Raw genomic sequence first — 27174 nt, 5'->3', positions numbered from 1 at the left:
ACCGGATTCCCTCAAACAGTGAAAAAGAGGAGTCGTCTTGCTCCCCTCAGAGCAAATGTGCTAAGTACATTCCCCTACCTGGTGCAGAAGGAGCCCCCAGCTACTGCTGCTGGAGGTTATGTTGCTGCTGGTGGTGGTGGTGGTGTTGTTGCTGCTGCTGCTGCTGCTTTTGTTGTTGTTGCTGGTGCTGCTGTTGTCAGACCCGACACCTAAGAGGCCCTCGGTAAACACTGGCTGGTGTAATTACAGAATCATTCCGTGTCCTGTATCCAGGGTCGGCCTGTGACACAGGGTCCCCTGCTCATTACTTATATCATGTTAACTTTTCACCCCTGAGCTGCCTAATTAGGAGCCAGAGATGGTGTTGAAATAAACCAGGAAATCTGACAAGGCCAGCTGTGCTCTGCCTTTTCCCGGTCACTGGGCAGACCGGAGCAGAGCTCCTTAGGAGGTGAGTGCTACTTCTAGGAATTAGCTATTCTGGAGCATTAGTTGGAGACAGTTTATGAGTGCTAGTTGCCTTGTGGCAAAGCCCCATCACGTTCCAACTATGTGACTTGGGGTAAGTCACTTAACCTCCTCTTTTTTTCCTTCTCATCTGTAAAATAGAGATCATGCTTGTGGGGCTGCTGTGACGGCCTGGTGTCACCATACCCAGCCCAGTGCCCAGTGTAGAGCAGGAATTCAACCAACATTGTCTTCCTTTCCTCCAGTCCGTTCTGCCCACCCTGGTAAGATAGAACATCACAGCTGCAGGGAATCAGAAAGCCCAGCCAGCTCTGCCTTATTTTTAGAGATTAAGGAAAAACACACAGCAAGACAGAGGCAGACTCAGAGGAGAGTCAGGTTGCCCACCCTAGTCCATCCCCACCCCCAATATCACCCCGTCACCATATCACCACAGTGGGGCTGTCAACTCAGAGCTCAGCTCTCCTGGTTTCACTTAGTCAGGACTGTGGCTCTCCTCGTTCTCTGAAATTGCACCAAGGAAGCTCTAATGACCATTAGCCACCATGGTTTTTCCTTTCTGAGGTCTCTTGTGCCTCTGGCTATAAGCTCATCAGTATGAGCATTTGTACTCTGCTCAGGTTTTCAGCAGAGCTTAGGTGCTGTGCCTGGGTCTGGGCTTCTCCTTACAAGTGCAGGACTCTCAATTCAAATTCACAAACCAGAGTCTGTTTTCTGGAGCACATCCAAGTGTAGGTGAGTGAGAACCGGCAGTTTATAATCCCGAGATGCTAATCTACCTTTCCAGGTTCTGAATGTGGCAGAGGAAGTAATAAAGTTGGAGAACAGAATAGGTTCCAGGCCTGAATGACCAATTAAGCCTCTTTCTAAATGACCAAGAGCAGTATCTATAAGCTACAAGCTAATTACAAGAATTAATAACCACCACTACCAAAAAAAAAAAAAAATCCAAACCACCCCACAGATGCTTCAACTATTTCAAATGCTAAGGACCAGAAAGGCAAGCCGCCTTATTTTCACTGCATCTGATATTTTACCACCTCTCCATCAAATTGAGTCCTAGCTCTGGCCTCAGTTCCCCTCTGGTCCTGGATGTATAAGGGAGGGGTCCAAAAAACAAATGGGCAAAAATGACAGGAAAACACAGGAGGGATGAGAAAACCTCTGAGTGAAATGCATAAAATACGGATCGAAGGGCCTTTTTTCCCCTGTCGCCTTCCAATCATTCACCCAGTAAATATTCATGGAGCAACTACTTCCCAAGCCCTCGTACTAGGCATTGGGGATACTGCGGTTCCTGCCACTCTAAAGCGCACACTCTCAGTGGCGAATGTGGACAGAAACAAGCATTCAGAGACAGATGATAATCTCAGCAAGCGCTAAGCTCTAAGAAGGCAAAGCAGTAAATCAATGGGACAGGGCTTGAGGAACTGGGCTTGAGTACAGTCACCTCGGATGGATGGTTGGAAGAGCACCTTTGAGGAGGTGACCCCTATAAGCCTAGACCTGGATGGTGAGTAGCCCACGATGGCTAAACCTGAGACAGCATTTCAGGCAGAAGGCACAGCAAGTGCAAAGGCCCTGTGTGAGGATGAGCTCGAAAAAACAGAGCGAAGATCCGAGCAGATGCAACCCAGGGAGTCGGGCTGTGGGATGAGATAGGAGAGGTGGCAATGGCCCGATGGGATAAGGCGTGGGGAAGCAGGATAAGGAGAGGTTAAGCAGACATGGGCCCTGGGGTCAGACAGACCTGACTCTGTACCCCAGCTTTAGGATTTTCCAGCAGTATGACCTTGAGCAGGTTACTCAACCTCTGAGCCTCAGCTCCCTTGTCTTTGAAATGGGAATGATGCTAAAGGACCCACCTCACATAGTTAATGTGGGCAATAAATGAGAGGCGCCCTTGAAAGGGCTTGACAGAGCACCTGGCATCCAGTCAGAGGTCAATTAAGTTCCAACTTCTATGACCATGGACTTCCAAGGTCGCAGCTCGCAGGCCTTGGGCCCAGTTTCTGCCGCCACCACTAAGAAAGCCACCAGGTGGCGATCTTTCAAGCTTTTCTAGTTTCACCAGTGCTTGGTCATGACTTTTTTTCCGTTTTCACACAATAGGAAAGAGCAAAGACTCACTCCTCCAAAGACTGGTTGGGTACACAGTGACTGGAAATAAATAGGGAATATTTTCTGATTTCAGCAACCAAATGTAACGGAAAGAATGCCAGGCTAAGAGTCAAGCTGAGTCAGACCTTGATTCTAGTCTCTACCTTTCCCACAGACCAATCAAGTGTGGCAATGCATTTGACCCTTCTGCGCCTCAATTTCCCCATCTACCTGTAAAAGGGTATCGTTGTAAGGCCAAAGGAGGTACCGTGTGTGGAATGGCTAAAGGCTGTCTAAGGTGTGGGGCTTGAGGAACAGTCCCAGGTGGCCACTTACTTGCTATTTACTTAACTTCAGCATTTGCATCTATACAGTGGACATAGTAATAGATTCATACGCTTGCTGGGATGATTAAAGCAGTCAAAGCACAAGAACAGCGCACAGCATGAGGAAGGGCAGCCTCAGTGTGAGCTTTTATCATTTATCAAGCACCATGTGGGCAGATCAGCTGGTGAACACAGGCCATGGTGGCTTTGGTTGTGGTGACTGCTGGGGACGGCAGAGAAAGAACATCTGACAGAGGATGGGCTCCCAGAGGACCAGGAAGAAGCAGAGAGAGGGGAGAGCTCTACACGAAGATGAGGGGGGATGCCCGGTCACCAAGCCAGGGAACCATCTCCCACCCACAGTTCCTCCGCAGAGGTTGCAGAACGCAGGAGGAGGGGCACATCTCCCCAGACCCTTCTTATTCCCTCTTTCTGTACCTGTTGGGCAGCCATTCCCTGTGTATTGAAAACTTCCTGAAGGCAGAGAAGTTCTCATTAACGTTTGTTCCTCCCCTGGCCTAACCCGGAGCCCACAGCTAACAAGCACTGGATGAATGCTTGCTGGTGACCCATCCATCCTGGGCCATGTGGTGGACAGACGCCCCTGGGCTGTGCACTGAGCCAGAACTCCTCCAGCCCAACCTGGAAATTGGCTACTCTGTCGGTGACCTGGGGATGCTGGTGACTCTGTGCTAATGTCCTTATCTGTAAATGTGTGCAGAGCAGGTCATGACCCCTGGCAGAAAGAGGAAAGGCACAGACACCAGCTGGATTTCCTGGGCTCCCTGTTTGCCCTGAACCTGTCCCTCCTGCCTGGGAGGCTCTCAGGAGGGGGCACATGGCAGTGAGTGCTGTGTGATTACTTCCTGGCAGGGAATGGGGTGTGGGGAAGAATCACAGAGTCAGAGGGAAGGCGCAGGCACGTGGAACAGACACAACCTGCCCCAAAGTTGCACCCACATTCCCAGCTCAGCTTTGCTGTATGGGAATTGTTGTTGTGGGAGCAGGAAGGATCACTCCATCATTCTGGGCCTGTTTCCTCAACTTCCCTACAAAGAAAATATAAGTACTAACTCTTTTGTCAGAAAGGGCATAAGCCTGGCCCACAGAAAGTGCTTCCATGCTTGTCCAATATCCCAATAGTGCCTGAGACACTGTAAACACTAGAGTGGTGGGTGTTTACAAACCTGGTCAAGCTTTTCCGCGGAAGAACTGATAAAGTATAGGAAAGCCCCCACCCCAGGACTTCAAGGGCTGTCTCACCCAACAGGAAGCCTGAAAGGTCTTTTGTCTAAAACATGCATGCACTTTTGCATTCCACTCCATGGTATATCCAAATGTATCGAAATGAAATGTTTGTTTTCAATTTCTTACCAGTGAAATGACCGACCTCTCCTCCTCTTGTCCCCCGCCGCTAGCACATCTTCTAGCAAAAATGGATAGTCCAGGAAGATGAGGCACTTTTATCGGAGGTAATTTGTGGTCCTGGAAGTCTCTCCAGACATTTCTGTTTAAGGAGCACCGTAAAAGAGCACGCTTCAGGTTTAATTCTTTGTACTTAATATTTTGAGGGGGCAGCCTCTGCACCTTGCTGTACTTGGATAGAACACCTAGTCTTTGTCCCCATTTGGGACCAATGTGTCCCTCAGGGTCCAGAAGCAGCCCCTTCCCTCCAAGCTGCAGCGCTCACTGGCCCTAGCTAGCAGGCAGTAATTGGGTGGATCAGACGACAAACAGCCTGCAGGCTCTCTGCTCAGAACTCTGCCCCCTGTCCCTGAGGTCCCGCTGCCTGACCTTCTGACCCCGCCTCCCTGGGGCCTGCCCTCCCCGCAGCCAACCCCAGCCCCTAGCCCTGCCTCTGAGCTCCCGCCTGGCTCCCAAGATGTCCTAAACCCTCCTCCCTGCCGCCTGTGCTCCCCCCACCACCCTATCCTCGCAGCTGTCAGTTCCACCTCTGGCTGGAAAGCGAATTGTGTTCCAGCTCTTAAAGACCTCCAGGGGAGCAGTTTCCACAACCTCTGCAGGAATCTTGTTCTAACATCTTGCAACTCTCACGGAGAAGAAGGCTTCTTTTCAGGAAATCTCAATTCCTTCCTCTTGCAAGGAGCCTGGAGTTGCTTTTATTTTCTACTGGGCTGAGCTACACTGAAACAACCACAATTCCTCTTGATTTTCTCCTTGCTCACCAGAGTGTGGCCCGTCGGCTTCAGTCTGGTCAGCCCTCCTCCACCGCGCACACAGCCCTGGGGCAGGCCCCGGCTCCGGCCTCTGAGGCTTGAGCAGAGCGGGCCCTTCTCCCGCAAAGGCAGGGCTGAGCCAACGGTGTGACCCTGTGCCTGGAGGAAGGGACTCGGCTGGTTGAGAACTCCGGTGGGCCAGAACCTAGAGAAGTTCACGGGAAATATAAAACCAGGCCTCTATCCTGCAGCATAGCTCTATGAAAGAAGCAATGACATACTGTGTGGACAGTGGGCCATGCTCCAGAGCCTTACATTTGCATCTCAGCTCTGCCTTTCATTAGCTGTGCCACGTTGGGCAACCACTTCACGTCTCTGAGCCTTGGCTTGTGTGTCTAACCTCACAGGTAAGTGTTAGTGCGGATTTTTCAGTTCTATAAAGTGCTACCCAAATGAAAGATTACTAGAGCTTGGGTGAGGAGAACATGAAGGTTGGCGGGGGGACCTGCAGATCTGCCATTGTAGGAATGCAAATGCGAGGTGCTAAAGGTCTGGGAGTGGAGAGAGAGAGGAAAGTGAGTGGCGTTTCAAAGGAAGGACAGGCAGGCAGAGCTGACAGGTTGGGCACAGAGATCGGAGGAAAGAGATGAATGACAGTCGTCATTTGTGGAACACTCACGATGCACCAGGCGCTCTGCGAAGTGCTTTGCATACATTAGCTCACATGTTCCTCATAAAAGCCCTATAATGGGTTGTATTATCCTGGTTTTACCCTTGCATCTGGCAGGTCATAACAATATCTCTGGACACCGAAGCTGAACCTGTGAGAAACACATTCTATCTTTAACGGAATTTGGCATCAAGATGAGGGCGGAGTTTTCGGACAAATCGGGGAAGAACCAAGAGGTGCAGAGATAGGTAGTGGGGGAGGGGAGCATGCAACCAACCCTGGTTAATGGAATCTGGGTGGAACAATCTGAAATGATGTCCCTTGCAAATTCTGAACATGGATTCCTTTTCCAAGATACATCAGTTCTGGTCTGCCTGTTCTTATTAGCCTTCCACTTCTGTCCTACCTACTTCCTGGGATAGTCTAAGCCCTCAACGCCTTTCTCTCTCTCTCTCTCCCTCTCTTCCTCTCTCTCTCACACACACACACACACAAATACACACACACACACACACACACACACACACATCGGCTCAACTACCCTTTCCATCTTCTTTTACGTCAATGTTTGACTCTTTGTTGATGACAAGATCTTCATGCCCAGTTTCAACATTCAAAACAAGACTAGAAACATCCTCTCCCTTTCACTTCCTCTCCTAACGTCCTCACTTCCCTCTCTCTATCCTCCTAATTCTCTGCCTCCTTTAATTTCCTCCTCCTCCCTCACCTTTCTTTCCTGCTCACTTTTTATCCACCCCTGTCTCTTCCCTTGGGATGAAACTAGCCAGGGCACACCTAGCCCAGGAGCTCCCTGGCATCTGCCATTGCCGCCACCCTCCCCCAACTACTAAAGGCTTCCTTCTCTTCTCCTTTAAGCCATGACCATGATCTTATGTCTGGGTTGGCAACGGGACATATCAGACCAAGAGGGGCTGGAATGTGGATCAAGACCTACCCACCAAGGCCACGTCAGGACCTAGGGAGGTCCTGGAAGCTGGTGGGTGGAGACAGTGAAGCCAAGTTGGGAGTGTGTCAAAGGAAGCTGGCATGAGGCAGTTAGCAGAGGCTTGAGAAGGCAGTTGATGTCAGGAATGTGAGGCAGCAGGTGGTAAAGAGTCAACCACAGAAAGGGAAGAAGAGGATCTGGACCTTGGAATCCCAGTCCCTAAGCATCTGGGTCACAGGATAGGGTACTAGGATGGGATAATGAGATAGACACCCACTTATTGTAGCTGGGGGTACCAGACAGAGCTCTGTCAGAAGAAAAAAGATAAGAGCAGATACAAGGACCTAGGAGCAAAGGCAAAGCAGGACCACGGTCAGAGACAAGGCTAGCTGCAAGATTCAAGATGAAGCTTCCCTGCTGTTACCTTGGGCTCCTGGAAGCCCCTGACCATGGAGGGTATTGCTGGCTGAGCCTCTCAAACAAGCATGGAGAGCTGTGCTGTCAGGCCTTCCACTGTCCACAGCTGTCCGCTATGGCCTTCCCTGTCACTGTCCTCCCCTCGGCATCAGAGTCTCAGTCAGCCCCTCAGGTTGCAAAGCCTCCCACCACAGTGTGGGAAAAACACAGTGTGGGAAAACCTCAGGCCATCTAGGTAAAGATTAGCATGATGATCAGTCATCTATCTACATCATTGCTCCCAGGCTCTCCTCAGTCCTAAGGGGCTCTGACCTTTCACACCAGACTGTTCTAGGATTTCAATAATGTCTTCCTTTAACTAATTTCCCTTTCCCAGGTCTTCCCTCTCTCTACCTGCAGAAGTTTGCCTGTGCCATGTACTCCTATTTTAAGCTGTTCTGAACTAACTCTCTGGCCATCAGGAAGTCCACCGTGTTTTGTGGCTTCTCTATAAAAGCTTCTGTCATCTTTGCCCCTACTTGCCTTCCCTCTAAAGTCCATTCAGTACATCTGCCCCCCTTATAAGCCACTGTTAACATGCGTCCATCTGAAACTCTCCAGCCACTGATAAATCAGTACTCCTTAGAAAAAAGGGACCACAACCCAACACAGCTTGGTTTGAGAAGGGGTTATTTCCTCACACTCCCTTACACTCCTTACTTCTTTCATAGTTCATGGTTTCTCATTTGCTACTAGTGCTACTTTTCCACACCCTCACAAAATATTCATTTCTTTGGGGACAACCGAGCCTAAAATACCATTCCACAATCCCTTACCTGCAATTCCAAATTCCCAAATCTCTGATAATCACTAGGTGGATTCTGGGGTTTTTTCGGGGTGAAGGGTTGCAAGTTTGGTGCCCAAACTCCTCTGGCAATAAACCCAGACAAACTGTGGTGAAGCCACTTCATCCTCACAATGCACTTAGTGTGATCATGCATATATTTTACTGTGGAAATATTAATGTGGCCAATTACGAGATGCTGCACATGACCTCACAGGGGATGTTCAGCATGCTTGGTACCTTTCTGAATTCTAAAGCACCTTGGGCTTCAGGGGTTTCAGATAAGGGCTTGAGGAATGGTACCAACCTCTCTGCTCTTTTGCAACAGATCTGTTGGAACAGAGCATCTCTAAGATCTGAGATTCCCTGGCCTTTCCTCTCCATCTGGAGAGTGAGAAGACAGGGAAGTGGATCAGTGAGGGTCACAAGGAAACCAAGAATAGCAAATCATCTGATTTGGAGAAAGAAGGGTTGCCTTTGTGTGGCTGAGTAACTTGTGTAACCCCTCTGATCTTGGACCATAGGAGAGAGCTGGTTCCTGTTTCCTGACAGCCCCTGCTCCAACCACTTTCAAGATGACAGAAATGACACATACACACAATGTCTTGAGCTTTTAGAAAATGAAGTGCTCTGGAACTTTTCCAGTATTTGGGGTTGGGGGGTGCTAAATATGTCTAACTGGAATAAATTAATCAGCAAACACTGTTCACTCTGTGCCCAGTTTCATGCTGGGATCTATGAGGTAGCAAGTAAAAGGTACAAACACTGGACTTACAGAGGCTTCCATTCTGAGAGGAAGGCCATGGTGTATGCCAAGAAACAATTAGAGAGAGCACAGGACACGGTGTTTAACAGAGTGCTAAAACATTGTAGACCTGCGGGAGGGCTGAAAAGGCAAAACTGGCATGCAGGCCAGTTTTGGCAGGTGGTCTGGGAGATGAGACTTAGTTTGGGTGCCAAAAGATGAAAAGACATTTTAGCCAAGTGTCTCAGGTAAGCCTGGACAAGGTTTGTCAGGGGCAGCATGGGGAGAGGCTTCACTAGAGTGGAGGAGGCTGGAGTCAGAGTGACGGGAGGGAACTGAATAAGCTGGCTGGGATGGGGACCTGCTGAAAACGTGTGTGTGAGTCTGCTCAGGCTGCCACAGCAAAGCGCCCCAGATCAGGGGCTTAAACAACTGAACTTTATTTTCTCACGGTTGGAGGCCGGAAGTTCCAGATCAAGGTGCTGGTGGGCTTGTTTTCTTTGGAGGCTTCTCTCCTTAGCTTGCAGATGGCCATCTTCGTCCATGTCCTAACATGACCTTTCTTCTGTCCGTGCCCAGAGAGGGAGATCTCTAGCGTCTTTTTCTTTTCTCATAAGGCCACCAATCCCAAGGATTAGAGTCCTACCCTTTTGACTTCATTTAACCTTAGCTCTTTACAGACCCGATCTCCAAATAGTCACATTGGAAGGTTTGCCTTCCACATATGGATTTGGAGGGACCACAATTTAGTCCCCAACGGTGTGCATGTGCCCTGGGAAAGCAAGGTGTGCCTGGGAAATTTGTGAGGGCAAGATGTCTACAATGAGACAGACAGGGCAGAGCTGGAGCTCTGAGTGGACACTGACATGAAATGAGTGAATGGACATGGAGGACGTTAGAGGAATTAGAAATTACAGGACCAGAACTGCCTGGCCCACTGGCTCAACCCTCACAAGTGCAAGTGCAGAAACCAGACTGCATTCGCTAGAGAACTTTCTGGAGAGACAGTCTCCATCATTTCCTGCACTTCTCTGTCCTTCCCCAGCACCTCTGGTCTGTTCCACCCTTACATGGCTACCTGCGGGAAAGTGTGAGATCATTACAGAGCTGTTTCGTGCAGAGAACCTGTTCACATCTGGATGGCTAATGCTGATCATTACTGCGCTGGTTACTAAATCTGTTGGGTTTAGGTGAGGTGAGGCTCCACAGCTGGGGATGCTGCTCACAGCCTCACTGGCAGAAAGAGGTGAGAAAAAAAAAAACAAGAAAAGTGTGCTTAGAAGCTTGGGATTGAGCGAAACTGGTTAATTACCAGTCACTTGCTGTCTCACCGAATTGGAGTTTCTGGCTAAGGAACGCTTCTAAATCAGACAGAACATGACAACCTGCAACTTATTTCTACACTAAGAGGGTGGCAGGGACCAAGAGGCAGAGACAAGTGTGGAGATGGTCTCTTAGGTGTCTGGGCCATCACCACATGACTCAGATGCCCTCAGAAAAGGATGCTGGCATGAGGCAGCGGTGTGCAGAACTCACCCAACACTTTATGGAGAGAGCTGGGGATCAGGTGTGCCCATGGGGCAGACTCTATTTGCTGTTTGGTGAAGGTTCTGAATATGGGGTCTTAGATTGTTTTAAGGATCCACGAACTCCTGAAAATTGTACATGAACATGTGTGTGTGATCGAGCATTTTTCTGAGAAAATGATTCATACCAGTAATCAGATTCTTGAAAGAGTTCTGCGATTCCACAAAAGGAGGATGATTATAAACACTGTCCTAGACCTCTAGAGAAACAGGAGCTTAACATTGCATCCTGTATTCCTAAAATTATACTTGAGGGGTGTGTGTGTGCACATAAATGTGTGTATTTGTATATTTTTCTAGGGAAAGGATTCAGGGGTTTACATCAGGTCCTCAAAAGGGTCCACCATCCTCAAAGGGTTAAGAACCTGAGCTACACTGGGGCTCCCAAAGCTAGAAAGATTGCCTTATCCTTAGCTATTTCTTTTCAGGGGAAGACTACAGAGATCTGAAAACAGGGCCCAAAGTAGGCCCAGTAGTTCTGCTCAAAATCTGGTGACAATGGAGTCTGGGGCCAGGGGCTGCCTGGCTGCGCCCTCCATAAAAGAACACCGTGCAGTCATTTCAAGAGTCAGGTGCCTACAGGCATCAATAGATGGGAAAACAGTCCTAGCTCCCTCCCTCTCTGATGGCTTATTCCCAGGTCTTTCTCTTCCCAAGCCCTGTATCCCAGCTCTCAGAAACCCAAAGACCTTACTCAGTTCAAGATTAATTCAGTAAATTCTTTCAGAGCGCCTACTAGCATCAATCAGGCTCCATTCTAGGCGCAAAATAAGGGACTTGACTTCAGAGTGTTACCGACCTAGGCCGTTTCTTGCCCCGCACATGGGTACTTTGGGTACTGCTGACCAAGGGCGTTCCTCCCAAGCTTAGCCCCCGCGGCCCCCGTCCTGCAAGACAGAGAGCACCCTGCCCACCGCAGCGGGCTGGGGATCCAGAAGTGGGGAAGCAGTACCTGTAAGCAAAGCGCTGAGGGAGGCTGGAAGGAGGTACTGGACCAGAGCGAGCGGGCCGGGCTCAGCCCTGGCCCTGGTGGGCCGGGGGCTTGGCGGAGGGCGTGGGAGCACTGCCAGCCGGCGGACGGGGGACTGGGGGACTGGGGGAAGGGGAGACGCAGCCCGCAGCCGCCTCCGCTGCCGCGCCTGATCTCCAGGCGGTGCGCCCGCCAGCTCCTCGCCCTCTGGGGCCGTCGCGAAGCTCCGCTTTCCATACTGAGCAGTACCCGGGAGGCGCTCGGACACGTCCCCAGGCCGGATAAAGATCCGCTGGGCGATCGCTCCGCAGCGCGAAATCTCGCCATCAGCGCGGCTCGAGCGGCCGCTTTGGCCCGGCGCAGCGACGCCAGATCGCTATCTGGGGGAAACGGGAAGGCACGCCGCTGCTCCCGCCACCACCCTCGGCCCTTGCGTGCAGAGGTGGCCGCGGCGCCCTCTGGCTCGCCGCCCTCCCCTCCCCCTGCCTTCTTTCCCGGCGCTTCCTCCCGAGGGACCCCTGCTTCCCGCCGGCCTGGGGCCCCCAGCGCACAGCCAGACGCCCTCGCCCCCCTCGCCCCCCTCTCCAGGCCCGGCTGCCTCCTGAAGGTTACGCGACGCAGCGGTGGGGCGCCGGGGCACCCGCCCTCGTCGCCGCCAGCGCCGCCGCCCACCCCAGAGCCCGCCGCGCCGCGCCCGGCCAGCCCGGCTGCCGGCGGCCGCCACTGCAATCCCGGCTCCTAAATCAGCGAGGGGAGGCGCCCCCTCCCCCTACCCAGCTCCCCGGGCTCCCCGGGCCGCGATTGGCCGCGCTGGCGCCCCCGACCCCGGGCCCCTAGCTCCAGCTGCCGCGCCATTGGCTGCGGGTCTCCGCCAGCCTTTACATAAGCCCGGGCGCGCTCGAGTGGAGTTGTATAAAGCGAGCGAGCGGCGTCGGGGCGGGAGGCTTGAGGCCAGCCCGGGACCGGGGCTGGGAGCTGGAAGCCGGCGGCGGCGGCGGCGGCAGACGCGGAGGCGGCGGCGAGCTCTCGCGCTCCGACGCCCCCAGGCGGTGGGGCTGAGAGAGCCCGAGGATGGCTCCAAGCGCGGATCCCGGCGTGAGTACCCGCTCCCGTGCCCCCACCCCCTCAGGCGGAGAAAGTTTCTCCCGCCCTCCGCGCCCTTCCGATCCACCCGCAGGGGTGGCCGCCCGGGAACCGGGGAAGACAGAGACCCTAAGGCGGCGGCGGCTTGGCTTCCAACTTGCCAAGAGGCACAGGACTCGACTGGCGCGCAGAGCCTCCCCGCGGGCTGGGGGAGAGGCGGGCCCGGGGCCGGAGGTTGAGGAGAGGTGGGAGCGGAGGTGTGGGGGCGATAGCCTTCACAGCTAGCAGGGAAGGTATTGGGGGTGCCTTAGAGGTCAGCTATTTAGGGAGGGGGCACCTGGGCTGGGAGGGGGCGGAGCAGGTGAGGAGGAATGAGCCGGGGGTATTGGGGAGTCACGCAGAGAACCAGGCTCCGCTACGGGCCGAAGAAGCTACTGGCCTCGGCTCTCCGAGGTGCCTACGCTTCCAGGATGGGGAGAGCCCTGGGGAGGCTGACGCTTCTTCCCCGGGGAAGCCGAGCTCCCAGGCACGGCTCTGGGTGGCAGAGAGCTCCAGGAGCCAGCCCAAGCGCAGCGTAGCTGCCAGCTCCCTTGCTGGACCGAGGTGTGGTCTGCTTGCTTTCAGTCTATCTCAGCTTCAGGCATTCCAGGGGGACCGGAGGGTCTCAGCCCAGTAGGGCCACATGAAGGCTTTGATGGGGCAGCAGGCCGGTCTTGGGGGCATGCCCAGCAATGCAGTGCGCTTCTTCACAGTGCAATAGTTGGAACCCTGCTTAGTCCCGTTTCTGCAGAAACCAACTCAAGAATACAAAGTCATTCCAGCCTGGATGGGAGCCTCCCAGAGTGGCAGGGAAATGCTCCTGGGGTAGGGGATGGGGGTATCACTTCCCCTCCTCAGGGAATGACTAATGAATATTACTGCTGGTGGTGGTAGGATGTGCACCTAGTATGGCGTCTGTGGCATCCCAGGAGGTACTTAAGCTCCCCAGTCAAGATGTATTCGTGAGTCACACTTAAGGTGTCTTCTGGGTTGGGTTCAGGACTTCCCAAGTGAAGCCAGGTGGAAAAGAACGGAAGAAGGTTCCAGGAATAAGGGACAACTCTGTAGTGCTGTCTTGAATCAGGGGAGAACTCTTGAGGGAAGAAAAACACTACTGATGGGAGATTTTTTGACCCTGATGACTGGGGGGGGGGTGCAGAAGCTACTCAAGACTGAATTAGAGATACCCTGTAACTCACTCTCAGCCATGAAGAAGGGGAGTTGGAGGATGGAAAAGTGGGAACATGGCGGTTGTTCCAGTATGGCCCTTGAGGAAGCATTTTCTTTCCATCTGACTTGATTAAGAACATCCTTCTGGCAGGAGGTCCTAAAGTCCATTTAACAGACAACAAAGGGAGTTTAAGGTCCTGACACTGGCACAGTGGACCACAATTAGAATATTCTGGTTTACAGTTGGCACTAATGGTCTCTGGAGAAGGTCAAAAGTGGGCTGCTCATTTGGGGCTGTATCCTTCGCCTGTACCTCATCCCTGAACATGAGTGAGTGTTTTGAACTCCTAGGGTAGCTGTGTCAACCTGGAGATCTTTAAATGGGGCTCTCAATTCATACCCCAAACCCAGCTCCATCCTCTGCCTGCAGTCAGCATTTTTCTACTGCATTTCCCAAGACCTTCTCTCCACTGGGGATTTATACAGCGAAATACCTGCTTGTTGCTCTTTTTCCCTTCGTTCCATCTGGGCTGCACCTGGTGTTCTGAACTCTAATGTTTATTACTCTCCACCTTGATATTTGGTTAAGATGTCCTATTGCAGCACAGTAGTACCCTGTGAATGTGTGGACCAATGGCCTGTGTAATTCTAGGAAGTGAAACATAGACTCCTTTAGAGAGAGGACCACAGACCAGGAAGGCAGTCCTGTTAAACAGCTAGTGATGGTCTCCTGTTCTCAATCTTCCTTGCCGCCTGCTGAGGCAGTGGAAGGTGCCCAGCAGGCTCCTTGATGTCCAGTAGGGGGCACCAAAGGCACCCAGCTCAGGACCACTGACTTTCTCACTTCTTGCCCTAACTAATGCTTTAAACAAGCTCAGGCCACAGCCCCCAACTGTCACCTTCATGATTGGAACCCTTCTACCACATGATTCCTGGACTTAAGGTGGTCCTGTGGTCTCAGGTATAGTAGGACAGATGCAAGGACAACATTCCAAGGAAACGGAGCTGGTACTCAGCCCCACCTGCTCTCTGAGATCATCCTTTGTGCTCGGTGCTGGTGTGTTCTTTGAACTTGTTTAGAACTTATAGAGCCCAAGAATATTGGAGCTAGAAGAAAGGAAACTTGAAGAGCATCTAGTCCAACCTCATCCCACGTGCACACGTAATTTACAGATGAGAAAACTGAAGATCAGACAAGGCAACTATCTTGCACAAGGTCACAGGCCTATTGGGTAGAAAATATAAGATTGCGTCCTAGGGTTCCCAGTCCTCTACTCAGAGCTCTTTCCACTCCCATGAGCAGCTTCCTCTTTACTATGGTAAGAGACATGTGTTCTCTGCACAGTAGGTGTTCATAATTGCTGACTAGTCAGACATTAGTAAATAAATAAATTTAATAAATTGGGGGAAATTTCCTTTGAATCTATTATTCACACTGAGGAGATGAGGAACAGATAAAGTTCTGATATTATACGTACACAGATAATAGAAGTCCCTAATTATTCTTTCCCCTGCCTCCATTGTCTTGTCTTACTCTTCCATGTGGCCTAGTAGGCAAAAACAGTGCGACTCCAGGTTTCTGTCCATGCACTTAGGAATCAGAAGTGCCCAAGGCGTTCCATCTGGTGGTGGTCTTGGAACCCCAGCCTCGAGCTCTTCCTTCCTTTTGCTAAGGCATGCTAAACTGGGATCTCTGCCCTGCAGTCACACCACTGCTTACCCCAGTACTTGGGTCCTGGGTGAAGTGGAGAGTTTCCAGCCACTATTTGCCCATTTCCCCATCCTTGCTGCTCCCAGCTCAAGGACAGAGTGCTAGGATGTTCTATTTTTGCAAAGTCCTCATGTTAGGGCTTCTTGGATAACCTGGAGGATGCTACCATCTCCATTGTCCTTTTTCTGTTCTGTGAGTCTGGCTTTTGACATCTGAGCCGGGCCCTGGGAAGGAGGTTTGCTGAGTGGCCTATGGGCTGCCCGCTCTGTGTCCTCCCCACTCTGTGCTCCTTTGCACTCTGCATGGAGTTCCCCTTGGAGCCTCCACAGACTTGGCAGTGACCCTCAGGAGAAACCAGTGCTGCTAAACCAGGATTCTGAGAAGCAGCTCCTCTTCTGTCCCTAAGGCTCACCTGAGGGATGCTTGTTGCCAGGGAAGGGGCTCAAGTCTCTCCATCTCCTTCAAGCTCCCAGACAAGCTGGTTCTTCGTCTTCAGAAGGAGGAGGGAAGTAGGATAACATGGGCCACCAGAGAGCCACAGCCCCCTCCTGGAAAGCAGGGTTCTGAGAGGCTGTGCTTGGGATCTGTGCCTGCTCCCAGCTCTAGCTGAAGAGTGTGCCTGCATTCCCAAGGCTTGATCTGGTTTGAGATAGGCCAGAGGAATAGAATTACATCAAATAGATAGAACATCATATATGGCACAGGATCTCAGGGGTTTTGTTTGAACAGGGAGAGGGGGAGAAAACAAGAAGTTGCCCCTTTCCTGAGCCCCACTAGAGGGTTGACCCTTACCCTGCTCTCACCGGGAAGGCAGCCCAGGAGTGGAAAGATGCAAGCTTGGAATCTGGCTCCCCCACTTACTGCTTACAGACCTTGGACAAATTGCTCAGCCTCTGTGTGCCTCAGTTTCCTCATCTGCAAAAAGGTGAAGCTGGCAACCTATGATGAATCGTAGGACAAGGAAGTATAGGATCAAGGAAGGCAGTCTTTAACATGCCTCTGCCCTTGGTGAGATGTAAAGAAGTATTCATTTGGGATCACTGAGAACTATACTAGGTCTTCCTTTTCCCAGCAAGTGAGACCAAGTGTCCAGGTGTGCACATCAACCTCTGCTCACAGCAACATCTGGGCTGACAGACAAGGCCTCCTAGACAGGGCACTCTCCTTGGCCTCTTCCCTCCTCTGCCTTGGGGTTTTCATTTGGGGGTTCTGCCATACTTGAGGAAAAGAAATTTTACAGGTCCCAGGATAATTCTGAGTGTGATGGAAGGCCCTGAGCTATTGATTCCTAAGGAAGGATCTTGTGTAGGGAGAAGCCTTCCTCAGAGCCCAGTGATTTAAGAGTGCTGACAAATCCGTGCTCGCCGAGCTTCCTGCAGGCTGCAGATACAGGCTTCCGGGCCAGCCAGGGTTCTGCAAGGGATTTCTGGGGAGCCTGGCTGAGGGGACATAAACCTGTGAACTCTTCTTAGGAGAAAGTATGAAGTCAGTTGGTTCATTATCACACCAAACACACCCTGGACCACTGAGAGCACTTAAGAAATGAGAGGCAGCAAAGGATTAAGAGGCTGTGTTTGAAAAGTGTGGAAAGGTGCAAAGGGGTTAGGGAGGAAGTGGAGGGCAGGAAGACCTTGCTCCACTCAGCCACTCATGGTCTTAACCTTATTCAAGTCCGTGGGCAGTGACTAGAGGGGTTGCTTTGCCCGTTTGGCAATGTCCGTAGACATTTCTGGTTGTGACACCTGGGACAGGGAGTGCTATTGGCATTTAGTGGGTAGAGCCAGGGATGGAGTGAACCATCCTACAATGCACAGGACAGCCCCCCAACGAAGAATTGTCTGGCCAATATCAGTCGTGCAAAAGTGGAAAAAAGCCCTGACTAGAGCTTTGCAGAATCACAGCATGTTAGTGGTGGGAGGGATTTTAGAAGTCTTCTCATCCAGCCCTCCCACTTTGTAGCTGAGGACCCTGAGATCCAGAGAGGAGAAGACACCAGCGAGGGTCACACAACAAGAGAGCAGCAAAGCTGGCCTGGACCTCAGACCTGGTGTCTTTCCCACAGTTGGCTTGCCCAGACTACCTCTGCAAAAGTTGTTGTGAAGATTAGATGTGAGCTGTGAAAACACTTGGAAAATTATAAAGAGACTATTATTAATATTGCTATTATTAAGAATTCGGGAGTTTGGAAAGTTCTATTTCTGGCTGTGCCACTGACTCATTATACAATATTGGACGCATCATTTCTCTGCCCCCGGGCCTCTCGGTGAGCGTTGGGGGAAGTGGTCTTAGCAAATGATAATCATATCATAAACATTATCTTTAGAGAAGAGTCAAGATTTGCCCTTCAAAAACCCTAGGCACTTAAAAGAAAAGATAAAAATTTTCCTTGAAAGAAATCATGTTGACTTCGTAAGAAGCAAAGCGTTCGCTTCTTGGAAAAATTCCAGTCCCTGGGCCCTGGGAGTTGGTTACAGCCCAGGAAATCTGATCAACATCCGGAGGAGAAACTGATCGCTCCACAACTGACAGGCGGCTCTGGATTTGTCCCCACTCCCCCACCCCCACCCCAAGAAAAGGAGGTGGCGACTTCTCCATCCTTTTCTCCTCACTCCTCCTGGCCCAGGGAAGTTCTGCGAGGAACTTGAAGGAGGGGTGGGCAGACATGTCATTAATTAGTAAAACCTTGTTTAGTTAACAGACATATTCTTAAAGATCTCCTCCAACGACGTTTTGACATATTACTTAAATTAGCCACAGAAGGATCGCCAGTGCCGAGAGAGTAAAATGACCCCTCTTGTGGTTTCCAGTTACTCTTATATTTGCACCCAACAAATGCAGTGACAAGGTCACCAAAGTCACTGCAGAGCTAAGGGGTCCCGCTGACTGAGGAAGGGACCGTGAGGACTTATTTCCTCCCTAACAGCCACCTCCACCTACCTGGAGGGCCCCCTCTTCCGCTCCCCCAGGATTTCCGTCAGCTTCCCTGTCCTCCTGATCCCAGGCCTGAGAGCCTGGTTCCCCACCTGGTTGGGCAGAGGAGCATTGCCAGGTTCGTGGTAGCAGCCTCGATCGCTGTTTCTCATGGAAGGCCTGTCCCTACTTTTGCCCTCCCTGCACTTAGGATTGGAGGGAGGAAGTCCCTAGAGGCTCTCCTTAGAGGACCAAGGCTACACCCCTCCCTACCGAACTGGGAGGGCGGGCACACTTCGAGATCTCACCCTAAGCATCCTGTGTGTCCAGGGTAGGCCAGCCTCTGGAGGTCGGTCCCTGTAAGCAGAGGAGTGAGCACCCAGGCCTTTTCTGTGGGTGGCTGTCGTGGCAGGCTCCTTGCCTCAGTGATGTCATGTTCCCTTTCACCCTGATCTCTAAGAACTGGCTCTTTCTTAGAATTGCAGTCATGCACCAGTTGTCTGAGAAGCTATCTATTTCCAAAGAGCCTTTTGCAAGTGGGAAAGAAAGAGTCCCCAAGAAGGAGAAATGCTGCCTCGCAAGCAGTGGGCATAGAGACATGTGTCTTTTGTTCTCAGCTGTAGACTCAGCACAGTGCTGGGGTAGAGGCGCTCAGTAAGTGCTCGGTGCGTGAACAACGAATGTGTGAATGTAGGTGGCCAATCTGGGGCAGAGGTGGCCCTTCATATTAAAGCAGATCTTCAGACCGGTCTGGGTCCCTGATGCCAGCTTTCCTTCTGACTCTTTCTTCCCAGAGCTGGCACTTGGCCCCAGGGCTCTGTAAACCTCCAAAGTTCCCACTGATCAAGCAGGGTTTGAGGGAACCAGACGGGGTCCACCCGTGAGACGGTACCAGCTCTGAGCTCTGAGCAGGGCCGAGCTTCTCTTCCTCTTCACCTCCTCTCCCACCCACTCCCGCCACCCCACCAGATCACTACAAGGGAGCTCAGCCCAGGTCTACCTTGGTAGCTGTAAGCTGTTAGAACACACGATCATTTGGATTTCTAGCAAAGACAGACTAGTGTGAATCATTGCTTCACAGGAAGAGTCCCGGGAGGATGCTTTTAAGTAGCAAGATCCACTAACGCATTTTAAAATGATTTAGGGAAAAAAAACCTGACCCATAGACATTTAGGCCTGGGAAGGAACTTTGGAGGTCATCCAGTCCCTCACTTGACCCCCATTCCAGGATGTCTGAACCCCTCTATGATACTCTCACTCACTTTTCAGAAACGCAGCCAGCCTGACCAGCCTGCACACTGCTGCCCCAAATCTAAAATGCCCTTTTTAAATGCAAGTCTGATCATGTCTCTGCCAGACTTGAAACCACCCGCACTGTGTGACTCCAGGCTCCTCACCCTGGCGTGGCAGGCAGGCTCTACAGGCCCCAACTGCTGCTCCACGCAAGACTGTCTCCGCCTTCTCCTGCACCCTCCCTTCTGCCCCGCCCTCCCCTCCACACCCCAGACACTGCATTCCAAAGGCAGCAACTGCATTAGGCCTGCTCCCACAGGAACCCCAGCTCCCGTTCTCCAGAGGGCCTTTCCTGCCGGCTCTTCCAGCCCGCCTCCATAGTCAGTCCCTCCCTCCAGTGGGCTGCGCCTGCTCTTTGCACCTGTTGCTACCCTGGTGTCTCCCCCTGTGTCGTGTCTCGCCCTGGTGGACTGTAAGCTCCTTGAGGTCAGGAGCAATGCCTTAGGCATCATTTCTAACCTGGCCCTTAGCACCTGCTAAATGTTTGAAGAATGGATGTGTATATTACTATAAACCGAGGGCTTTTCCATTTGGAAAGCAGTGTTTAAAAAGTCAAAGAAATCCGTAGAGTCCCTAGACAAATTAGTAACAGAAGCCAGCCTATTCCTCAACGTCTGACAGTCCCACGACTTCCATTCAGCATTTGGCAGCTACTCCTGGACCAGGAGCACCTGGTGGGCCTGGACTCCATCTCCTGAGATGCATTCGTTCATTCAACGAACATTTATGCAGTAGTAACAGCACTTTTGTTGTTACCATTACCTACCGCACATGGACTTGATTTGCCAGGCACTGTGCATGCATTATCTCGAAATTTCATTTCCCATTTTACAGACCAGGAAGTCCAAGCAGTTAATAAAGCTTATTATTTTTGTGCATGAGACTAGGAGACTCCATTTGTCCTCTAACTTTAGGAAACACCATTTCATTAGTCTGCTGGTCTCTGTGACACCTCCCAGCCTGGGTCCCCTGAGTCTTTGTCTGCCTTGTTCTGGAGCAGAACCAAGTCTCCCTTCTGTAAGTGCAGCTGCAGGCAGTGTCTGGTACTGTCTCCAAGTAGAGGGAAGGCAGAGGACGCCCTATAATTTCACATGTGGCAGAGAGTGGCCTCTGTAGGGAGGCAGGTCCTGAGAGGGCTCTCTGTGCCCAGTTCTTCCAAACTGACCCAACTGATGAGTCCCAGCTCCGGCCCTTGGGAGGAGGGAGTTGGGGAAGGAGGGAGAACAGGAATGATGCTCTAGTCCAGGGTTTCTCAGTCTCAGCATTACTGACATCTGGGGCTGGATAATTCTTTGTTGTGGAGGCTGTCCTGTGCAGTGTAGGACGCTTGGCAGCATCCTTGGCCTCCACCTGCTAGGTGTCAATAGCACCCCCCTTCCTTGCTTGGGATAACCAAAAATGCTCTTCAGACATTGACAGATGTTGAGGGCAAGGGATGCAAATCACCCCTGGTTGAGAACCATCGCTATAGACTAATGGAAGTTCCTCTGGAAGGAAACCTTAGGAGAGCAAAGGCATACTCCCTCTAACTCATGACCAGGGAGTGGAGGTTTTAAATAGGCAGTCTAGAAGGGCAGGTTGGGGGTGGCGTCTGGCCCTCCAGACCTTTGGGGAGTCTGCTGTCTTCCTTCTCCTCTCATCCTGCCTCTCCTTTTTCAGCTAACTTCTTAGCATCCTTTTATGTTCAGCTACACTACCCTACCTCTGCAGAAACTTTCCTCTTCCCCTCCCCGCCCCAACCCGGCTAATTTCGATATCTTTGTGCCCCTCCTCCACAGCACCCTTCACCCTGTACTGCAATGTTGACTAGCTTTCTCCCCATGGCCCCAGCACCAAGTACAGCCCAGGCTCGTCGGGGGTTCACAGGAAGTGTCACTGTGGGTCCGTGGTCCAGGGCAGCTTCTCTTAGCTCTCCAATGGCAACACCTTATTCCCAGACGCTCCTTTGTGGGTCTCTGTGTGGATCTGGTGACCCAGCCCGTGCAGGGCGGAGTGCTCCTGTGTCTCCTCAAGCCTCCACCCTCCTCCAGTTTCTAGAAAGGGTCTGGGCTCCCTGCTGGTTCCCAACATCTGAAGCATTCAGGGCTTGAGCTTTTGTGAGAACTCGGGGGTGGTGTCTTTGGCTCTTTTGATAATTGCTGAAGAACTGCTTGCCCTAAAAATTGCCCTGGAAGCCTCCCCCTACAGCTGCCTGACCCCACATCAGAGATCTAGGTTGCTTGGTTACCAATTTTCAGACCCAATTCAGGAAAGTCCTGAGGCCGCAGAAAACTGAGTTTGGCTGCATGTGACCCACAGCCACGGCCTAAAGACTGTCCAACCTTAACAGTGTCTATGGGAAAGGAAAGGAAAGAAGCAGTGAGGGCTGCCCTCCTGTCCCCGGAGTCTTCTCTAGCTCACATACCCCTTGAACCCGTGGCAAGTCATAGATTGCTCATGTTACAGACAAGCACACTGGAGATCAGAAAGATTAAGGAATGTGCCCAAGGTCACCTGCTAGTTTCTGGTGGGGTTGAGGTCCAAATCCAGGTCCCCAACTCTGAGCTTTGGCTTGTTTATTTATTTTCTCTCTATCCCCCTGAGGATTGTTCAAGGTTGTTCATGATTGTTTGCTTATCAAGCATTTTTAAGAAATTATCATCACAAAGCAATCTTTCCCACTGCCTGAAACACAAGTCCTACCACCTCTGGCCCTTGTTAAGACCCCCCTTTGCCCCTCCTCTCCCCTCCCCTGCCGGAGCAGCCCGATGCTCTGGCCCTGCACCCTGTGTCCAAGTTCTGCTGTTGATGTTTCTCCTCACCTCCTCCGGGCTGCGCTTCCCCTCTGTGCCCTCCGATTGCGCTGACACTACTCATGTACTACTTAATGCCACTCCTGCCTGTGAGTACTTCTCCCGGGGTTCGGACACATAGTAGGTGCTTGATACACAGCATTCAAGAAAACAAAAAAGTTCACTTCAACCTGCTTTTTAATTCTATTTTTAGCTTTGCCCTGTGTTCTCCCAGAAGACTGAGATGTTCACAGTGGCGTGACAGGAGGTTTCTGAACCAGCCATATAAAATGTGAGGTCACTCGGCACTGGCTGTCCTGCTTCAGGCAGTACCAGCCCGCTCTGCTTTCTTCCCCAAACTCCATATCCTGCTTCTTCCTATGATACTCTCTGCCTAAATAGATTTTCCTGATAGCCTTCAACAAGCTGTTGATGAATTTTGGTAGCAGCAACATTTTTCACTTCAAATCAGATTGCAGCTTACACTCCCGTCTGGGGACCACGAGTCTGGGGCAGTGGTGCTCAGCCCAGACTGCCTGTTAACGTCATCAGGGGAGCATCTAAAAATACACAGCACCCAAGGCCCACCCCAGACCAATTAAACTAGAAACTGGGATGAAGGATCTAGGCAGCAGCATAGCTCTAAAAAACTCCCCAGGTGACTCGATTGGGCAGCTGGAGTTTAGAACCATTAGTTAAGAGCCTGACTACTGAAAGTGAAGTCTGCAGACCGGCATCCTTGGTTATCACCTGGTGGCTGGTGAGAATGCAGAATCTCAGGCCCCACCCCAGACTTACCAAATGAGAATCTACATTTTACCGAGAGCCTCGGGTGATCTGTAAGCACATACAGTTTAAGAAGCATTGCTTTTGGGAAAGAGCAGTTTTAAAATAACTGTATGACAAGTTATAAGCAATTTCTGCTGATTCACATTAGCATTTGGACATATTCCTTCCTTCCTTCGTTTGACGAATATTAATTGATCACCTCCAAGTACTAGGCACCATGATGGTTTGGGGGAACTCACAAGCATGCATCTCTATCTTGGCTTGCAAATTCCTGCCCATACCCCATTTTCTCTAGACTCTGGTCATCAATGGTGGCTATCTTTTGTCTTCTAGACCTGACCCCCGCCCGGTTCCAACCCTGTCTTTCTTCTCAATTCTTTGCAAAAATCAGAGTCAGAATCCCTTTTTGTCACTCCCTGTCAATTGTGATCATCTGACTTTGAGATGAAGACAGCTAGTACTTTGAGTGTCTGATGATCAATTGAGCCTACAATCCTGAGGACTGTATAGTCTTCAGATTGGTTTCAGCTCCTTAGATCTAGAGGCAGGGGAGAAGTTTCTGGAACTAATTGCTATAGTATGTAGTATGATTTCTTGACTCTGGCTACTCCATGTGTAGGTTATGGACCAGGACCATCGGAATCACATGGAAGCTTGTTCAAAACATAGAATCTTGGGCCCTCCTGCAGATCAACTAAACCAGAATGTGCATTTTAACAAGACTGTTAAAGTGATTCATATACATATTAAAGTTTGAGAAGCACTGAAGCCCTGGTACAGAACTGTGTTTCTCAAATTTTGCAACATATTACAATCACATAGAGCACTTTTAAAGTTCTGATGCCCCTGCTGCATCCTATGATGATTAAGTGAGACTATCTTGGGATGAGACTCAGGCATGAGTATTTTTTTATTATGATAAAACTTATGTAACACAAAATTTACCATTTTAACCATTTATAAGTATATAGTTGAGTGATATTAAATACATTCACATCATCATGCAAACATCAGCACCATCCATCTCCAGAACTTTTTGTCTTCCTGAACTGAAACTCCATTAAACACTAACTCCCTCTCCCACCAGCCCCTGGTAACCACCATTCTACATTCTGCCTCTATGAGTTTGACTACTCTGGGCACTTTGTATAAGTAGAATCATATAGTATTTGTCTGTTTGTGACTGACTTATTTCACTTAGCCTAATGCTTTCCAGGTTCATCCATGTGTGTCAGAATTTCCTTTGGGGGGCATATCATATCCCGTGGTATGTGCAGGCCACATTTGGGACATGTGGATTGATGGATGCTCGAGTTGCTTTCGGCCACTGTGAATGTTGCTACTACAAACGTGGGTATACAGATATCTGTTCCAGTGTCTTCATTCCATTCTTTTGGGTGCATACCCAGAAATGGAATTACTGGATCATACGGTAACTGTTCTTTGGACTTTTTTGAGGAACTGCTGCACAGCAGTTTTCTGCAGCAGCTGCACCATTTTACATTCCCATCAGCAATGAACAGGGGTCCCACCAACAACTGATGTTTCCTGATTTTTTTTGATTATAGCCATCCTAATGGGTGTGAGGTGTTATCTCATTGTGGTTTTGACTTGCATTTCCCTAATGATTAGTGATGTTGGGCATCTTTTCATGTGCTTATTCACCATTTATATATCTTCTTTGGAGAAATGTTTATTCAAGTCCTTTACCCATTTTGAATTGGGTCGTTTTGTTGTTGTTGTTGAGTAGTTGGAGTTCTTTATATATCCTGGATATTATTCCCTTATCAGAAATATGATTTGCAAGTATTTTCTCCCATTTGCTTTTTCACTTCATTGATAGTGTCCTTTGATGCACGAAAGTTTAAAATTTTGATGCAACCTATTTAATCTATTTTTTCTTTTGTTGCCTATGCTTTTGATGTCATATCCAAGAAATCATTTTCAGACAATGGTATTATTTAAAGCTCCCCAAGTGATTCCAACACACAGCTAAGGTTGAGCAAGTGTTTCTTAAACTTTAACATCCATTCAGATCACCTGAAATCTTGTTAAAATGCACATTCTGATTTATTGGGTTAGTGGAGGGGGGTGCCCAAGATTCTGCATTTCTAACAAACTCCTCGTTAATGCTGCTGCTGGTGGTCTGGGGACCACTGAGTAGCCAGGGTATAGAGGAGCATTTCAGTAATTTCCTTCATCTGAGCCCTGAGATGGGTGGATATTTACCAGAAATTTCCTTAAGTTTCCCACCACAACTGTTTCCCAGCAGGCCCTCTGCTGACCCTCTAACTTTCAACTGGTACTGAGCAGCCCCAGAGGGTGCCCTGGGAGCCTTTGGCATGGCAGGAGAATGAAATATAAAGGCTGTGTTCTCCCTGCTCCACTCTCACCCCGCCCCACAGTGGGAGACCGTCCACTGGTCTGCCGTGCCCGGTGCCTTCAGTTCCACACTAATGATGGCTGCTTCCTACCTGGCTTTGGCCCTGGTGAGGGAACTGCTACAGAGCTCTGCTGAAAAAGGGTTTTGTTCAAAATATGTTTAATATGCTCAGAAAGGAAAACCACACAGGTTGGTCTGAAGTTTGTAGAAGAAGCTAAGGAGAAAAAAATGCTGAAGGTCTGCTTCTAAAAAAAAAATCCTTTAATCCATCACAGAATTTTACAGCCAGAAAAGACCTTTAGAGATCTACTCCCAAACCCTCATTTTGGAGAAGAAAGCTGGGACCCAGCAAGGTGGTGACTTGTTCAAGGTCACCAAGCAAAATAGAGGTCAGCCCATAGGTGTATTATTTCTTTTTAATCTTGCTTTAGGTTATTTATCTGGAAATGGGTAACACGGAGTAGCTAATTCTCTCATATGGCTCTTTTAATTAAAGGTTCTGCTTTTCAAAAAAAGGTAAAAATCAAAAGGCTAGGTTATGGTTCTTGCCCTTCATGGCTTTCATTAGAAAATCTCTACTAGTTGTTTATATGACTCTAACAGGACCTGCCTCCCTGGTGGCAGTGACCCAAATTGCAAGTCTGGTGCCTGGAAGGAACTTAATACCTTCTAGAAGGCATACCCAGTACCGCTTTGTCCTTCCACGCCCGTTGGGAATGCTGTAAGCTGATCACAGTACTCTTCCATGCCACTGCCAATCAGTTTGGCTCTCAAGTTGAAACTCATTGGCCATCCCTACAATAGACTTCATACCTTCAAAAGTCTAGTGACCTTCAGATCCACACTACATTTCAACATGTCCACACTGGTTATTAAATACTCTTGAGCTTCTCGTTTTCCCTCCCCACTGCTCATTAATCCAAGCATGAGTTTTCTTTATCCAACCCAACTCCCTGCCAAGTCGCAGGACTCTTGCAGGGATGCGATTAGACAGCCAGGAGATGATGTGGTCTTGTCCAGGCATCTCTGTAATCTGGACTGACCTCACTCTAACCGTGCAACACCCAACTCGTGCCCTCTCAACACGCTGTGAGAACGTCCTTCCCAGGAAGGCTCGCTGAGGTTAGTTTCTGCCGCTGAGGGTTAGTGGAAGCCCTGCCCCTGTGTCTCTCTCCAGCCTCTCCAGCAAGGCAGTAGGGTGGCTTCTAAATCATGTCTGGCTCCAGAGACAGTGCATAGGCGCTTCATTTTGGTCTCTGGGTCCTGAATTGGAGCAAGCTCCTTTGCTGGCAGGAATGTCAGTCTCCATCTGGGGAGTCAGTCTTCAGGTCCTCCCTTCATTAAGACATCAGCCTCACTCAGGCTTGCTCTTGGCTGCCAGACACACTGACAAGCCAGCAGGAAGAGTTCCATCAGAAAGAGGTGTGCCGCCCTCTGAAGGCAGGAAGGCCCTGCTTTGCCTGTGGGACTGGGCCTGAGCAGACTTGGTGGGACTTGTCCCAGGGGAGCCTTTGGAACACTCTGTGAGTTCTGAGTCTAGGCCTGCGGGCAGCATCTCTGGGCGGTGCTGCCTGTCACGTTCCAAGTGCCTCCCCTGCTCACGCAAGGAGAGGGTGGGGTCCTTCCACCTCCTTGGCCATTCTCATCTGTTTCCTGGGTGCCTGCCACCAGCTCCCATAGCCCCAGGATGTTTGGCAACACCCTGAGTTATGTTAGCGATATAATAATGAATTATACAATGGATTATACATAATTAATTTATAATAAAACACACACACAAAATGGTTTAATTTCTCC

General features: G+C 50.4%; 1 protein-coding gene across 1 annotated transcript in view; it reads left to right on the top strand.

Annotated features, from left to right (window-relative positions):
* Positions 1-11815: 11815 nt before the first annotated feature.
* CRTAC1 (cartilage acidic protein 1) overlaps positions 11816-27174 on the top strand; it is a 134063-nt gene continuing 118704 nt past the window's right edge. Inside the window, exon 1 of the mRNA XM_031682761.2 lies at positions 11816-12323. Coding sequence (XP_031538621.1) covers positions 12300-12323 — 24 coding nt within the window. The 5' untranslated portion in view covers positions 11816-12299. The remainder of the gene's footprint in view (positions 12324-27174) is intronic.

This window comes from Vicugna pacos, chromosome 11 (genome assembly GCF_048564905.1).
Source record: "Vicugna pacos chromosome 11, VicPac4, whole genome shotgun sequence".
Lineage (NCBI taxonomy): Eukaryota > Metazoa > Chordata > Mammalia > Artiodactyla > Camelidae > Vicugna > Vicugna pacos.
The sequence above is the reverse complement of the archived record's forward strand: the minus strand, read 5'-3'. Positions and strand labels throughout refer to the sequence as shown.